This window comes from Pan paniscus, chromosome 6 (assembly GCF_029289425.2).
Source record: "Pan paniscus chromosome 6, NHGRI_mPanPan1-v2.0_pri, whole genome shotgun sequence".
Taxonomy (NCBI): Eukaryota; Metazoa; Chordata; class Mammalia; order Primates; family Hominidae; genus Pan; species Pan paniscus.
The window spans coordinates 180,065,898-180,084,653 of NC_073255.2; the positions used below are offsets into that span (position 1 = coordinate 180,065,898).

General features: G+C 41.8%; 2 protein-coding genes across 2 annotated transcripts in view; one reads left to right on the top strand and one right to left on the bottom strand.

The window, feature by feature from the left end:
• LOC100989368 (Kell metallo-endopeptidase (Kell blood group)) overlaps window positions 1–18,756 on the bottom strand; it is a 388,650-nt gene that overhangs the window by 313,470 nt on the left and 56,424 nt on the right. The window lies entirely within an intron of this gene.
• Window positions 8,844–9,885, top strand: TAS2R40 (taste 2 receptor member 40). Its single transcript, XM_003820554.5, has one exon. It carries the CDS (start codon window positions 8,886–8,888, stop codon window positions 9,837–9,839), a length of 954 nt encoding a protein of 317 aa, XP_003820602.3. The 5' UTR covers window positions 8,844–8,885; the 3' UTR covers window positions 9,840–9,885.

An 18,756-nucleotide genomic window follows, 5' to 3' on the forward strand; every position in this document is an offset into this window, starting at 1 on the left:
TTTTGAATTTTTATGAAGCCCAATTTATTATATTTACTTTTCTTTCATTGCTTGTACTTTAGGTCTCATATCTGAGAAACCATGGCCTAATCCAAGGTCACAAAGATTTACACTTATGTTCTCTTATATTTACATCTTTGATCCATTTTGAGTTACTTTTTGTATATGGTGTAAGATGGAGGTCTAACTTCATTCTTTTGCATGTGGATATTCAATTGTTTCACCACCATTTTTTAAGAGTTTTCCTTCCTCCAGATAGTTTTGGCACCCTTGTGAAAATCAATACCTTATTGTCTTTATGACACTTATCACTATCTGAAATTATATTATTTATTTGTTTATTGTCTACCCTTCCCAAACTCCCTTACTCCCTGTATTAGTCCGTTTTCATGTTGCTGATAAAGACATACCCAAGACTGGGAAGAAAAAGAGGTTTAATGGACTTAAAGTTCCACATGGCTGGGGAGGCCTCACAATCATGGAGGAAGGCAAGGCGGAGCAAGTCACGTCTTACATGGATGGTGGCAGGCAAAGAGAGAGCACTCATGCAGGAGAACTCCTCTTTATAAAATGATCAGATCTTGTGAGACTTATTCACTAACAGGAGAACAGCACAGGGAAGACCTCCCCCCATGATTCAATTATCTCCCACCAGGTCCCTTCCACAACTCATGGGAATTCAAGATGAGATTTGGGTGAGGACACAGCCAAACCATATATCTCCCCTTCCTCCTACCCCCTGCAAACACACATACAAATTCAAATGTACATCTTCTTAAGACAGGAACCTGTCTTATCTACTATTTATCCCCAGGGACATCGTGGGCACTTAATAAATATTTGTTGAATGAATAAAAAGGGCTCCAGTTTTGTTGAAAATTAATGGCCACTGTATGTGTCTATACCCAAGCGCAGGTAATTACTTCATTTAGGGCAAAAAGATTGTTGAACATTGCCTAAATGAGATTTTATAGCCATTTCCCGGGTTGGATGAGAAGAACCTAATTAGGCAAGAAATTACCTCATTGGCAGAAAAAAAAAATCCAGCAGAGAATTTTAATGAAAATCCAAATGCAAGTGTGAAGGGACTTTCTGAGACCCTCTGCTTGATAGTCCAATAATACCTCAGTAGGTGTATGGCTTTGGTCAATTCCCCTCACTTCTGAAGGACTTCGTTTACTCACCCCTATATGGGGAGCTCCAGTGCTAAGCCATCTTGCAGGTCACTGGCAGCACTAGCATTATATCATTCTAATGTTTTGGATTGTTTTTGTTTTTGTTTTTGAGACAGGGTTTCCCTCTGTTGCCCAGGCTGGAGTGCAGTGGCGTGATCACAGCTCACTGTAGCCTCAACCTCCCACCTCAAGCAATCCTCCCACCTCAGTCTCACAAGTAGCTGGGACTATAGATATTCACCACCATATCTGGCTAATTTTTTTTTTAACAGATGAGGTCTCACTATGATGCCCAGCTAGTCTCAAACTCCTGGCCTCAAGGAATCCTCCTGCCTTGGCCTCCTCTCCTGCCTTGAAATTACTCTGGGATTCCAAGAGTAAGCCACTTCGCCCAGCATGTTTTGGATTCTTTAGAAATAGCATCTGTAATCAATTAAAGTTAGTCTACTTAAGGACTATAGTTTTCATTTGCAATTTATCTTGCAAAAATATACTGACCAATCTGTTAATTAAAAGTATATGTGGTTGGGGAGAGTGGCGCATGCCTATAATCTCAGCTCCTCAGGAAACTGAGGCCAGAGGATCACTTGAGGCCAAGAGTTCGATGCTGTAGTGATGCACCGTGAATGCATCTGTGAATAGCCACTGCACTCCAGCTTGGGCAACATAGCAAGACCCTTTCACTAAAATATATTTTTTTAAAAGAGGCTTGATTAAGAGACAATATAAATTTTCTCTTGAAAACTGTCTGAAATAACTGATCATGAGTACAAAGAATCAGAGACCTCCTTAGAAGAGAGGAGGTAAAACTCTCAGTCAATTGTCTCAAATAGGTTTTGAAAGGTTTCCCCAGAAGTTTCCTATTTAGAAAGAGCATGCCTGCCCACTAGTGGGCGAATTCAGGAATTGCTCCCTTTTCCGAGAGGCATTCATAAGGCTCCATCTTGTGGTGAAAACTGTTAATAAGCTTTACTGCTACCACATAATCCATTCCTAGGCAAGACCTAGGCCTGGAAGAGCTCATTCAAAACTCCAGGGTCTGCAGAAGCCAGAGACGTCAAGGTGTACGGGCGAACATGGCAGCCGTATGATAAAACAAACCAACTGTCAGGAAAATAATCGCTGTGTTTATTTTTCTAAACTAAGACTGCAACCATACCAGATAATGTGTATGTGTATGAATATATACGTGATATTGAAGATTGTATCTTAAATTCAAAATTGAAAAAAAGATAAAATATAAACATTTCATTTCTAGTATTTTATTTTACAATTTGCTCACTTTTTCTTCAGCACCAATATGTCCTTGTTAAACCTGTGTTAAGTTGTATAATGAAAACAGAATTCAGCCTTGACTGGGACCCATTAACTAGAAGTGATAATTAGTCCTAATTAGTTTAATACTGGGAGAGAGCTGTTCAAAAACGTAGATATTTTAAAATATGAGTCTTTGCACAACTGTGAAGATATTTGTAGAAGCCTGGCATTCCAGTGTCACTGTACAAAATGTCCAATCCTATATCACACCATGAGTCATTTTTCACACTATAAGTAGGATTTGACAAGGTGCATTGAACAATGGGAGGTTATCTTCACAAAGTCTGAAATCAATAAGCCATTTTGAGGAATCAGTTTTCAGTGTATCACAATTTTTATCACAGGTTTCAGGCCATCAGTTGTATTTCTAGAAACTAATTCCAACCACAGAAAAGAGGACTTAGTAACGATGCCAGATATGCCTTCCTAAAACATTTTTTTTCTTTTTTTAACACCCTTGGCAGCAGACTCTATTCTACATTTTATAACTGCTTTGTGGGTGCCTTTGCGGGGAAATATTCAAAGTGTTTTTCAACCCCAAAGGTCAATTATATGATAACAATCTTCGCTGCTTAACATAAGCAAAGCTTTTTTCCCTCCAATGATGTGAATAAGTTCATTTCTCGTAACTGTTCAACAATGCTGCTTTGCTTTCAGCCATGACTAAGCCACCCACCCTCTGTGTCATGAGCAGACTGCCATGCCACGTGTCCAATTCATCACACAGTGCATCCAACACTCTGTGCCTGAAGCCCTACAAGGAGATCCAGCTCACAGTATGAACGCTGTGTTCGGGACATCTTCAATTTTTAACTTCTCGCAGGAAGCAATTCCTGCTAAATAATGCAAGCAAGTAGATATAAAGCCTGTGTCTTTATATAACTTGCCACCTAGAGTTTAAGTTTTATTGCAAGTCTGATATAAACACTGCTCATCCCAGGAATATCATCCTATAGGCACACAAGTCTTCTGCATTAAATTGTTTGAAAGTTTCCTCTATACACACAAAAAAATTATCTTCTTAATCATTTCCTAAGGTTAGGTTGTGTCTGTCATGAGCACACTGTCCAAAATATTTTTCAGTCATATAAAAATTCTTAACGCCCATGGTGGTTAATAGAGCTCATTACTACATCTAAGTATTACTAAATATGTATCTTCACCAACTGCAATAGCAAATGCCACCATTTAAAAATTTTTTCACATGATTTTTCTTTTCATTTCTTAGTCACATTTCCATTGCATTGAGCAACAGTATTTCTAGTTACATTTACATTTGCACGTGCTTGTATCTTTTCAGGACACACAATTTCCGCTACATTCAGTAGATTCTCTTTTACAACTTGCTATCTGTGAAGAATTTGATGTCCCAGGCAGATTTTTTATTTATGACTTCTTATTTCTTAAACAACCAAGACAAACCTTGTTGACATTACAATTCTCTCTTCAGCTCCTTAGGTTTTGATCACATGTCTCTTCCATGGCCCTCTTCTTTCTTCTTCCAGTGGTTTGTTTCATAATGGCACCTAGACTGTTTTCTTAAATTACATCTTTTACCAAATATGCACACAGGAGGGTTCTATGAGGAACACAGGAGGAACATATGACCCCCTCAGTCTATCTTCCTTTTCCTACTTTTCATAAAGATATGACTACAAGAAATATGCTACTTTTCTAATACTGTTGGGTAGATGTGACTTCACACCACCAAAAACCCAGTTCTGCAAAATGTTATAATTATTTTCCATAACTCAATCTCTGAATTTGGTCTCCTACCACCTGATAAACGATATGTCCTCTTAGTCTTCTTCGGGAAGTAATTCGGTCGCTTCCACAAAGATATTGAGGGCCACTTTTCCTGTTGCCCCAAGTAACCCTGGAGCTCATACTAAAAACCATAAGGGTAAGTCCCCCCAAAAGGCAGTGATTCTCAACCCTGTCCTGCTTCATATAAGAATCACAGTGGGGAGTTTTGAAAATGCCAATGCTTAGCTGTTCTCCAGAACAATTATTCATAATCTTCTAGGGTGGGACATGTGTATAGGTGCTTTGCAAAAGCCCTTCCAGTCATAAGGGTAATTCTAGGATGTGGACAGGGTTGAGAAAAACAGATCTAAAGAAAGCAGCCAACAATTGAGGCCAAATATCTACTGCAAAGCTTAATAAGAGGCAGCAGTACCAGCAAATGGCCAGGATCCCAGCAGCAGCCCTCCACCTGAGTCTGCACATATAGAAAGATTAGGGAGGAAGAAGGGGGGCCTACGGGAGTTATGGGCAGCAGAGTGAAGAGTTGCTGCAGAGCCTCCTCAAGACTCACATGAGATCCTCACAAGACAGCCAACATATGGATATCTGGCACCCGGAAGTCACGGAGGGCCAGATGGTTTTGGCCAGGGGAGCAGCAGCAGCACAAAAGAGTGCATTTACAACAGCAGCCAGGGAAATAAAGAGACTCTTCTGCCTGTCCTCTCTCTCACACACTAGCCAAAAACTGAAGAGGGAGAGACGGGTGTCTCAGGGTCCACCTTGTCTCCTCCCAGTCCTAGCAGATGGGGTGTCAGCTGAAACTGTGCTTGGGGAAAGGCAGAAGATAATACTTAAACCAAATATGAAATTAAACTGGACTGAGTATTAATAACCAAAAGAAGACGAACATTTGGAACCTGCCCAAGACATTACAATTGGATGGGAAGCACAGAGTGGGGCACTGAAACTGGAGGGGGAGAAACATGTTGTGTTTATCCCTTCTCCTTTCTCCTTCTTGTCTTCCATGAAGGACACCTATGCTCCTTGGGAGTCACTCAAAGATTTGGCATGAAGGTGGGATGTAGAGTCTATACTGTGGTCATTCCTGTCCTTACGTTGATGTCAATTCACGTGTCCACACTTTGATCTCATGCTTGTAAAGTCTCCTTGATATGGCCACTAGACCCCATGGAATCCGATAACTCCCTTAGCAGATTTCCAAACTCCTTCTGTGAACACAAGGAAGGTTGAACAGCTCTCCCAAGTGTGGACAGGCTGCAGGGGACTCAGGGGCCCTCTTGCAGCCTGTCTGCCTTTGACACCCCCATGCAGCCATGAGCAGTGGGCCAAGATGTGGGACCCCTTCAAAAGAGATCCTTACCTTCTCTAGCTCTTTCCTGCCTCCTCTTCTTTCATTCCTCTCCAACTGGGAAAGCATTTTCTAGTCTACATGGTAGTGATGGAGAGAGATGTGAAAGAAAAATGTTTCCCTGGAAACATTGGAAGAATAGGTGTATTCTTCCAATCTGTTCTATCCTATGCCTGGACCAAAGCTTTTAAACTTCATAGCCAAGAATTTGAAACTTTTGTTCCTTGAAGACACCCATGAGAACTTCTCTAAAGTAGGCCGGGTGCAGTAGCTCACGCCTGTAATCCCAGCACTACGGGAGGGCAAGACAGGTGGATCACATGAGGCCAGGAGTTCAAGGCCAGCCTGACCAACACGGTGAAACCCCGTCTCTACTAAAAATACAAAAATAAGCCAAGCATGGTGGCACACACCTGTAATTCCAGCTACTTGGGAGGCTGAGACATGAGAATTGCTTGAACCTGGGAGGGGGAAGTTTCAGTGAGCTGAGATCGTGCCACTGCACTGCAGCCTGGGTGACAGAGCAAGACCCTGTCTCCAAAAATAAAAATAAAAAAAGAACTTCTCTAAAGTAGAGATGATGCCTCCATTCTAGCTCTCCAAATGATAAAATATGGAATAAAAACGAATTGGCCCCACATAGCTATAAATGTGGCACTGTGAGTGGCTTGGAGTTGTCAGCCCAGACTGCCAGCTTGCATAGAGCCTCAGCAACAGTCCCACACCCCAATGGCTGATCCCTCCCTGCTCCTCTTGCCTGAGCCTCTGGGGCTGCAGGCAGACCCTGCCCAACATCTCCTTCTGTTCCCACCTCTTAAAATCAGAGAAAAACATGAATGAAGACCAATAGAAAACAGTACCAGAACAATGGAAGTCAACGATTGTGTGCCAGAAATTTGGGGAGATATCATTTATTACAAACGTGCATATGTTGGGACAAAATAAACCAAAAAGTGAGTTTGATGCTTTGGAATACGTGAAAGCTGCTGACAAATACTACTGTCCTCAATTAAGAGAACTAACCAAAGTTAATGAGTCTCTTACAGGAGATGCAGAACCTGCCAACAAATCTTGTTTCCAGTTCTGACTATTATGAATAAAGCTGCTGTGAGCATTTTTGTACAAATCTCTGTGTTGACATAAGTTTTAATTTCCCTAAATAATGCTTTCTTAATTTTGAAATATATTGCTTTGCCTGGTGCTTATTTCTATACAAATAATAAATCTCTACTTCCTTATTTAATTAATTTATTTATTTTTGAGACACGGTCTGGCTCTGTCACCCAGGCTGGAGTGCAGTAGCTCCATCTCAGCTCACTGAGACCTCCGCCTCCCAGGCTCAAGGAGCCTCCCACCTCAGCCTCTCGAGTAGTTGAGACCACAGGTGCGTGCCACCATGCCCAGCTAATTTTTTGTATTTTTGGTAGAGAAGGGGTTTCACCATGTTGCCCAGCCTGACCTCAAACCCCTGAGCTCAAGCAATCCTCCTCCTCAGCCTCCCAAAGTGCTAGGATTGCCGGCATGAGCCACTGCGCCCAGCCAACTTCCTTGTTTTAAATAAAATTAATTTGGGGTGGGGAAACCCATTTTTATCATTCATCCATTTATATTATAAAAAAATATAATGGACCAAGGCCAGGGATGGTAGCTCACACCTATAGTCCCAGTATTTTGGGAGGCTGAGATAGAAGGATTGCTTGAGCCCAAGAATTCAAGATCAGCCTAGCCAACATGGCGAAACTCTCTCTACAAAAAATACAAAACTTAGCCAGGTGTGTTGGCATGCACCTGTAGTCCCAGCTACTCAGGTGGCTGAAGTGTGGGGATCACCTGAGCTATGGAGGTCAAGGCTGCAGTGAGCCATGATTACACCACTGCACTCCAGCCTGGGTGATAGAGTGAGACCCAGTCTCAAAAAGAAAAATAATCAAATAAAAATAACAGGGCAAGCACACTGGAAAATGATAACTGGCACTCAGCTTCTGTGTCAAAAAGACACTAGGAATTAGTATTGTCAACAAACTGAAAAGTATATACCTTGTTTAAAATGGGCAGCCACTACTCAGCTTCAGCCAGTTCACTATGAAGACCCAATACTGCCAAATCTTCTAATTTTTCAAGAGAAGATAGATTTTTTGTGCGTGCATATAAGTAATCTCCTAAGTTTAAATGTTTGCCAATAGAACCCCTCAAAAAAAAAAGTTACACACTGGTGGATTAATGCTGTACAGCATTAACCAATGCAAGGTAAAATGACTACAGGCCAAATCTGACCCAAGGCTCATTGGTTTCCAGCTAAGATTTTGGATCTCAATCCTGACTATGAGCAACAAGACCTTTCGGCTTTTTTAAAAGATAGCATGCCTGAGCCCTAGTCCAGTTCTGATTTCCTAGATTTGGACGAGTCCTGGGCATCTACATATTCTTGTTAAGTGCCAGAGTTCATTCTGGTTCATAGCCAGGGTTAAAAAGTAGGAAATTAAATTTCAAGTCATAGTACCTTATCACATTTCCGAACTTCAACACCATGTCCAGAACACTGAATTCTCCCCAGGCTCATTATACCTGATTCTGAGCTCAAATAGTCATGTGGGATCTCAGTAAGCTGAAATTGATGACACATACACAAATAATAAAAACTGGGACTATGGAGACTTCCTTCTCTCCAACTCGAATAGCATCCAATTTTGGCTTTTCTATATACTATTCGAGGACATTATAATAGCAGGCCTTTTTGGAAGAAACTCAATTCTAAGTAAAAGATGTTCATATATGAGCTTATGGGAATTTCTTATTCACAAACATGGTAACTATCAAAATAAAACTCTCTCCCAAAATAAGAGAGACAAGAAAAGAAGTGGGGAAAACAGATTTTAAAAGCTGTATGAGCTTTTACAAATAATTTAGCAGGTAACAGAAATCTTGTGAGACAAGTAAAAAGGCCTTGTATTCATTGCTTATCAGGTAAATGTGGACTTAAAGTAAATAAGGTAAGAAGGTGTTGAGCTAGAAACATGTCTCAAATTATTTCCAGTGAGCTTCTGAAAGCCCAAGACAAATGTATCTTTATGAAAAATTGAGACAGACCCAGTAACCAGATCCTCTCATTATTTGCATGTGAAGCCTCTAACTTGTAGTCATGTGATAAACAAATAGAGAAAAATTGGAAATAACCATTAATGAGGGCGGCAGAAATTATAACATTGAGCAAGGGTCAGAAGATTGCAGAGCAGTTACCCATTCTTGGCGCAGAAACCTGAAAGTCAGGATCAAAGAGAATGGCAACGGTGAACACAGATGCCACAGATAAAGACATATCCAAGTTCAAGGTCACCTTCACTTTGGTGGTCTCTGGAATAGAGTGCATCACTGGCATCCTTGGGAGTGGCTTCATCACGGCCATCTATGGGGCTGAGTGGGCCAGGGGCAAAACACTCCCCACTGGTGACCGCATTATGTTGATGCTGAGCTTTTCCAGGCTCTCGCTACAGATTTGGATGATGCTGGAGAACATTTTCAGTCTGCTATTCCGAATTGTTTATAACCAAAACTCAGTGTATATCCTCTTCAAAGTCATCACTGTCTTTCTGAACCATTCCAATCTCTGGTTTGCTGCCTGGCTCAAAGTCTTCTATTGTCTTAGAATTGCAAACTTCAATCATCCTTTGTTCTTCCTGATGAAGAGGAAAATCATAGTGCTGATGCCTTGGCTTCTCAGGCTGTCAGTGTTGGTTTCCTTAAGCTTCAGCTTTCCTCTCTCGAGAGATGTCTTCAATGTGTATGTGAATAGCTCCATTCCTATCCCCTCCTCCAACTCCACGGAGAAGAAGTACTTCTCTGAGACTAATATGGTCAACCTGGTATTTTTCTATAACATGGGGATCTTCGTTCCTCTGATCATGTTCATTCTGGCAGCCACCCTGCTGATCCTCTCTCTCAAGAGACACACCCTACACATGGGAAGCAATGCCACAGGGTCCAGGGACCCCAGCATGAAGGCTCACATAGGGGCCATCAAAGCCACCAGCTACTTTCTCATCCTCTACATTTTCAATGCAATTGCTCTATTTCTTTCCATGTCCAACATCTTTGACACTTACAGTTCCTGGAATATTTTGTGCAAGATCATCATGGCTGCCTACCCTGCCGGCCACTCAGTACAACTGATCTTGGGCAACCCTGGGCTGAGAAGAGCCTGGAAGCGGTTTCAGCACCAAGTTCTTCTTACCTAAAAGGGCAGACTCTGTGACTGGAACTCACGGAGGACTGCGGGACCTGGTCCAACCACTTCTGCCTTTGCCTCAGGTAGAACTCTCTCCTCACCCGTCTCTTCTCTCCCAAACCTGCTCTGACACTTCTCAGATAACGTGATCCTTTTATAAATATGAAGCTGAATTTTTAACTTGAGATTCTAAACAGAAGTAACTAAGAAACCTGAAGATGGACTTTGAAAGCTCCTTGAACTATGTTCATTCATATCCTGCCCTGAGATCTCTCCACTTTCTTCTCCTCCTGAGCCTTAAGGAGAGGGTGGCCAGACATATCGGTTTGCCAGGGACAATCTCTGTTTATTGTCTGTTGTCAATTGAGCATCCTTTAATTCTCAAGAATATCATGGTCTGGATGAAGAATTACATGATCATCCTACTTAAGACACCCGACTAACACACAGTTAGGGCTGGTGAAGCAGAGCACAGCACTCAGTCCACGGGGTAGAAGGGAAACCAGAGTGGCTACAGAAAAAGAAGATTCAGGAAAGAAAGGCTGCTGGAAATTATCAAGTGCTGCAGAGTTCCGAGGAAAGTAAAGGGTGAAGAAAAAGGCTCTGGATTTGACTAAAAGGATGCCATGTGTGCCATTAGTGGAGTAATAGGGTGACATCCTGATCCCAGGAGTTCCAGAAGATAATGCCAAAAGGGAGGGGATGGGTAAAAACCAATAGCCTAGAGAGGATGTTTGGAGATAAAGATGAGTTATAGAACGGCAGATGGATATGTGAAGGGTCAGTTCAATGCTTTATTTCTCCAAATGGGAGGGGACAAAGTGAGCAGAGAGGAAAGAAAGAATGCAGGGAAAAGAGTGAAGTGGGCAGGAAGCAGAAAGATAAAAGGAAGAGGCCAGAGTAAGTAAGCATCTGTTTTGCTCAGCTCCTGACTCTGTGGCAATGCTAGCGGCACCTGTGCCTCTGGTTTTACCAGTTCTGGGTTACCTTGAAGTAAATAGTGGGGCAAGAGCGGGTTACTTGGGGCAGGCCGCTGGAGAAGAGGAAAAACATTATTCTCCATTGTCATTGTTCAGGATGGTTCCAGCAGCATTGTCTCAAAGAGCTGTTCACAAAATATTGGACACCCTCCCCCCAGATATCTTACAGCTTGAACGTTAGGAATCTGAAGTTGTCTTTTATTAGGTAAGTTTTAAATCACGATTATTGAGGAAAATGAAAAAAGAATGCTGTGGATCATACCAAGCTTAGGTAGCCCCCAAATGAAAATATGAGGTCAGTAGCAAAGTCTAGTTCTGAGCTCCAGCGCTCTCAAGCACACATTTCAGAGAGAATTCCTTACATCCATAAACTGCAAAAACCACACACACACATGGCATACACACAGACACATGGCATACACACACACACACACACACACACACAGATTCTTTTATAGCTCAGACAGCTTGGGACTTATTTACCTGAAAAGTAAAATATTAATAAAACACATACTTTTGATAGTTTTCTTAAGCTATAGTTATTTATATGACTATTTCCAGCGGTATTTGTTATAGTAAGACAAATTAGATATTGAAGTTTTATTCCAATCCCTAGAATAGAGAAATATACATTTTCTTCCAAGTTATATATATTGATAAAAGGGCCATGTACCCACTAAGGGTTCTCTGATGCATTACAGAGTTAGAGAGAAAATTGATTTAAAGTTGCCATTATATTAACATGAACCATGTCAAGACCACAAAGTGGATAACTCCATACTTACTATGAAGAAATATCATCTCATTGCTAGCAAGAGCCTAAGGCAGCACATAGCTAACAAAATCTCCAAGGATGATAACATCCTTATCGATGCACATGTTGGCCTGCCTTCAACGAGATACAATTCTCTCCAATTCTCTTTCTTCTGTATGTAAAACCCAAGTAAGCACTCAGAAAGACCCAGAATACCTAGTCTTCAAGTTGTCTGGCTTTAGACAGCAATCAGAAGTCCTAAATGAAGACAATAATCGACTCTGCTGGACAAAAGTCTGTAACCAAATGCAAAGCCCCGCTTGCTGTGGTCTCAATATTATTACAGGTTTTCACCTTGCAAACTCTACATCATCTCCCTCGCCCCACAGCCCTGCGGGATGTTGAAAGTGATAGAGTGAAGGATTCCTTTACCCACAAAGTCACTCTGAATATTCATCTAGCATGTGGAGCAGGTAAGGGGATTTTGGTTAGCAATGGATTCCAGTCTGGCAGGCCCAGCCCAGAGGCAGGGTATCTGGCTTCTTTCCTCATACCTGGTCGAGTCCTTGCAAATAAAGGCTAGACTGGCAGCCATGGCCAGTCTAAGGGCTATGACTTTATGGGCACCAGATTGTCCCACAATCCAGTATCATCTTCCCCTTCCAACTACTTCGGTGTCTGCTAAAATTCCACTGTGGTTCCGGCTTTTCTTTGCTTTTATTCTACAGGAAATCTGTTATTCTCTCAGGCATTCTTTACTTGGGGCAGCAGGGAAGAAACATCTATGTAATAAAAAGAAAAGAAACCGTAAGTCCAACCAGTCTAAAATGTCTTGTGCTGGGGGAGGGGAGCAGAAACCAAGGGCTAACTAATTATGTCTTGTTGAAGACAGGGCAACTTGTGCATTAGGAAAGATCATGGAAGGAAAGAAAAAAAGACACCGAGAGAGGAAGCCTTCCCATCTGTCTTACGTTTTCCCCCTCTCCTCTGGAGACAAGGAATATATATATAGTTTTGTGGTTTTTTTTTGAGATGGAGTCTCGCTCTGTTGCCCAGGCTGGAGTGCAGTGGTGCCATCTTGGCTCACTGCAACCTCCGACTCCCTGGTTTAAGCGATTCTCCTGCCTCAGCCTCCTGAGTAGTTGGGATTACAGGCATGTGCCACCACGCCCAGCTAATTTTTTTATTTTTAGTAGAGATGGGGTTTCACCATGTTGGCCAAGATGGTCTTGATCTCCTGACCTTGTGATCTGCCCGCCTCAGCCTCCCAAAGTGCTGGGATTACAGGCATAATCCACCACACCCAGCCAAGAAAAATCTTTAGAAGAGAGGTAAGAGGAGGAAATTTCTTATGTACTCAGAAAGATTTGTTTGGGGGAGAAAGAGGAGGACAGAAAGGCTAAAAAGCCAGTCTGTAATGTTTGAAGGCTGGGGGAACTCTCTGTACCCTTTTCTAAATGGGGGAAGCGTTGCCTAAAATAGGAAAGGCAAAACTTTCAGGGAAATGCTCAAATCAAGTGTATGCTGGGAAGAGGTAACATGTTACACTGCTACAAGTTTCTGTTGACAGGAGGAAGATGGAAGCATTTTGGAGCCTGTGACATGGCCCAGGAAGGGCAGGCCTGGGCGGAAAATGGGAGCAGACAGCAGAAAATGGGTGGTGTGAAGGGCTGGGGCAGTGGGAACCTAAAGGGGAAGATGTGGAGGTGTTGAGTGCTGAGTTAATCTTGGCCACTCTCAGTTGGGAGAAGCTCTTAACTGACAATTCTGCCTAGGCCTGTGGGGATTACCCTGTAAGCAGCAAAACAAAGTTTTCCAAGAGCTTTGAAGAGGAGCATTTCTGGGTTGGACTCTTCCCTCCCAGTGTGGTATTGCAAAGGTGCTCTGTATCTGTGGCGCTAGCCCATCAAACAACGTCAGTAGGAAGAATACAGATTTGTAAAAAATTTTCCTGGTTTGTCTCTCATTTGGTTTTTCTTATTTTTTTTAGCCAAGTGTCTTATGAATGTTCTACCCTCTTTCAGTTGCATCAAGAAGAAAATAAGAGAAAAGTGGTTTTGAAGATAGCCCAAGAAAGAAAAGTACCAGCCACCCCCTAGGTTTAGTGTGGCAGCAGTAGCAGGAGGGGATCCAAGGCAGGGTGGAACATTAACAGAAAAACCTGCATCCCCTCAACTTCCACACCCCCGCCCGTGCAGTTCCCGGAGTCGTGAGACTGGGTTTGGGTCCTGGCTCTGCCACTTACTGGTGTGCAAATGGGCATGTTATTGCATCTCTCTGAACCTCAGTGTCCACATCTGTAAAATGGGAACAATAATGAGAAATACCAGCCTCCTAGGGTTATCTCATCCTAAGAGAAGAATGGGGTAAAGTGTTTAGCACACAGCATCTGACCCAGAGTAAGCCATCAATAGATGTTAGCTGTTAGTATTCCAAAGGGAAGTGGAGTGACACTGAGAGGCATCTAGAATGAGGATATTTAAAGCAGGCCAGATATGAAAAGGACAGACCAGACTAGGCCAGATGCACACAGAAGGCTTAGCCTTTATAGTCCCACAGGCTTGGTGGCAGAACATGGCCATGGATCCAGTAGTTCAGTCATCCAAGTAGCAGGTGAAAAGTGTAGGGTGGCCTTAAGAATTGGATTCCTGTTCACTTCTTGACAATGTCAGAAATGAAAGACATCTAGTATTCCACAGTTTAGCTGCCTGACAGTTATCTGAGTGTCGATTTGAACCTAACAGGCTCTAGGTTAGGGGTCAGCAAACTTTTTCTGTAAAGGACCAGAGAGTAAATATTTTAGGATTTATGGGCCACATGCAGTCCCTGCCAGAAGAATTCAACTCTTCTGTTGCAGCACAAAAGCCACCATGGTGATTCAAAAAATAAATAAATGGACATGGGTGTGCTCCAGCAAAATTTTGTTTATGGACACTGACATTTGAATATCATATAATTTTCACATGTCATGAAATATTATTCTTCTTTTAATGTTTTCAACCATTAAAAATGCATTTTTAATAAATGCCTCTTGCATTTTTAAATGGTTAAAAAAATTAATATTTCATGATGTGACATTTTGTTGGAGCACAGCCATGTCCATTCTTTCCCAGCTGTGCACTCTTGGAGGGTGAAATTTTTGCTGAGTTGATCTCGTGGGCCATACAAAACAAAAAGAATCAGTGGGTCAGATTTGCCCCCAGGCTGCAGTTGCAGACCCTTCACTCAGGCATGTTCTCCTACCCCTGAAGGCACAGCATTCCCCAGGCCCCAGTCACACTTCATTGCAAAACCAGGGATACTTATTGTGGCAACTTTTGCCATGTTATTTTTTCTTTTTTTTTTTTATTATACCTTAAGTTCTGGAATACATGTGCAGAATGTGCAGGTTTGTTACATGGGTATACATGTGCCATGGTGGTTTGCTGCACCCATCAACACATCGTCTACATTAGGTATTTCTCCTAATGCTATCCCTCCACTAGCCCCCCACCCCGCAACAGGCCCCAGTGTGTGATGTTCTCCTCCCTGTGTCCATGTGTTCTCATTGTTCAACTTCCACTTATGAGTGAGAACATGCGGTGTTTGGTTTTCCGTTCCTGTGTTAGTTTGCTGAGAATGATGGTTTCCAGCTTCATCCATGTCCCTGCAAAGGACATGAACTCATCCTTCTTTATGAATTTTTGCCATGTTTTGAACGTGGCAACTTCCCCAATATTTTTGCCACTTTCAATTTCTCCAGCTTTTCTCTGTCCCTGTGCAATCTTTAAAATAGAATCCACTAGTTCTTTGTAAAAAATAAAATAAAAAAATAAACAGAAAGCTAATGTTCTAGTCCCCTGTCTCCCACCTGCTAAGGATAGACACGGAGCCCAAATTTTGTTTCTACTTAAGGCTTTGAAAGCTATTGCCCTGAAGCTACTCACTTGATAACAATGAGTTTGAAATAGTCATGCCTCTACAAACCATCTCCGTTGAGGTTGAACACTAGGCTTTCTGAGTGCTTTCTCCTTGTGAATTTGATCCAGCAGGGCAATGTTTGTATTTTTGTGTTCTTTTAGATGACTAAGCAACAGGCTGGTTTATTGAATAATGATGGGAAATGTGGTGTACAGAAAGAATCTACATTCGGTGTCAAAGATCTAGACTTCAGTCTCCATTCTGTGTGATCTTGGGAAAGTCACTAAACCTTTCTGAGCCTCAGTCTCCGCATCTGGAAAGCAGAAATAATCATAACATCCGCTACACAGGGTTGCTATGAGACTCAAATAAAATATGTCTATAATAAATTGTAAACCACCATATGAAGATAAGTGCATTCATTCATTCAACAAAAATGTATTTCTTAATGCATTTTTAGTAAATAAAGATCAACTCAACAAAAATTTCACCCTCCAAGAGTACACAGGCTAGAAAAGAATACTGGATTAAATTACAATGTGGAAAATTCCTGGGTAGTCATCTATGTACTGTGGAGTCAGGAATGTACCCTAAACCTCAAATGTGCACAATTAAAACTCCTACCCTCTAAAAACAATTTTTTAATCCTGATCTTCTTTCCCTAGTTCCTTCACCGTGGGGAGCAGATAACTCAGGACAAAATCCTTTTCTCTCGGTCTTACTGAGCCATTTAGGAGAAATCAGGGCTGAGAGAAAAAGAAATTTTCCACTGAGCTTCCTCAGAGATTCCCATCAGAGCCTGAGGATGCAAAACAGAGAAGGGTCCCATTACATCTAGCCCTCCCGAGGGAAAGCTGCTGTTTGCATTTCCTGCCTACAGCTCTCGGGACTGCAAATAAATCAGTGGTTTATTCAAACCAGTAGCTGGATAGTAGATTATGGCTGGTGGCCCTGAGTGCAGCTGAGACCATGAGTGATGGAAATGCTTGGCAGGGAGGGAGTGGCAATGTGACCTGCGGAAAATACCAAGACCCCATAGGCCCGTTCTTCCCTCATCTCACTGCTCAGTGGAATAGCACCTGACACTCACACTCTACTCGTAAGAGTTGACTAAGATTTGTTAAGATTTATGTGAGATTTATCTTAACATAATAAAAATTAAATATCTCCAAATACTACAAGAAATGGTCTTAACCTCTTTGTTATCTAATCAAATTGTTAAGTGATTCAAACACTTTTGCCTAATATTTTATCTTTCATGAGTTATTTCACTAAGTTTTGTGTCTATATTCTAATTTACGTTTTTGGCACTGATGGCATTAATTGTACCCAATGGCAGAATTTTTTTTTTGAAGGCTAAATAACTAAAAAACATGCCTAGTAAGTCCTGATCTGAATAAGTTAATAATATTTTAAAAAGTCAAACCTGTGGCCTGAGTCTCCATTGCCTCTGATCCCCTTAAGGGTGGGGCACTGTTGGCCACTCTCTCTGTTTTAAAGATCTTCACCCTTGACTTCCATATCTATTCAGCTGCCTGAGTTTTCTTCTATTTCCTTATCCACCAAGCACCCTTCGAACATACAACTACTCACAATTTGTACCCTTTATCTATTGCTACCACTAAGGTGACCAACCACTCAGATTTTATAAACTGAAAGTTCCACAACCCAGAAAACCTCTGTCCTGGATAACCTGGGACAGTTGGTCACCCTAAGCTCCACCCAAATGACTGAGGCTAAATTCAGGTAACAAGTATTACCTTTCAACTCAGCTATGATATTCACACCAATTCCATAACCTTGTGAACAAGAAACCTATACACATTCACTTGAACCGCACATGCACACACACACACTCATATACTCTTTCACACACACCTCATGCACACACTCACATATACTCCCATTCACACACACCACATACATTCACAGACACCACATACATTCACACACACCCCACACACTCACATTCACACACACCAACACACTCACATTCACACACACCAACACACGCACATTCACACACACACCAACACACACATTCACACACACCACACACTCACATTCACACACACACCAACACAGACATTCACACACACCAACACACATTCACACACACACCAACACACACATTCACACACACCACACACATTCACACCCACCACACACATTCACACCCACCAACACACACATTCATTCACACACACCAACACACACATTCACACACACGAACACACACATTCACATACACACACCAACACACAACTCACATTCATACACACCAACACACACATTCACATACACACAAACACACATTCACACACCACACACACCAACACACATTCACAAACACCACCACACACATTCACACACACACCAACATACACTCATTCACACACACCAACACGCACATTCATACACACCACACTCACATTCACACACACCACCACACACTCACATTCACACAAACACCACCACACACCATCTCACACACACACCACCACATACTCACATTCACACACACCACACACATTCACACACCAACACACACATTCACACACACCACCACACACATTGACAAACACAACACATATTCACACACACACCACCACACATTCACACATTCACACACACACCAACACACACACATTCACACACACCACACACATTCACACACACCAACACACACATTCACACACCACACACATTCACACACCACCACACACACCACCACACACACCACCACACACATTCACACACACACCCCACCTGCTTAAAATCCTCCAAAGGCTTCTCATTATGCAAAAACCTTCTGACTGGCCTGCAAAGCCCTTCACACTGCATCTCAGGACTACCTTTTCTGGCAGCTCTTGATGCTTCATTCTATTCACTTCACTACGTATAATCACTGAAAGGGCCTGATGGTTAGGTTCTACTTACAATTTTAATTTTGGAAAATTTAAAACATATACAAAAGCAGGTAATGTTACATCCCCTATGTAACCACTACTCAACCATTAGCATAGTGCCAGTAAACACTGTTGAAGGCTTTTGAGGAGGTTTATTATATAATTCAAATATTTCTAGTATCTTTAGCCTAAAAGATTTTGTGGGTTCTTTTCATTCCAGTTAAATTTTTAGTACCTATTAAAATTAATTGGGTTTCAAGATTCATCTTTGAAATCCACACTATCTGAAATATACCAAAATGTACATCATTCTTCTGGTATGTATTTCCTCTAATTCAACTTTTTTCTCTTCTATTTTTAATTGACATGTAATAATAGAACATA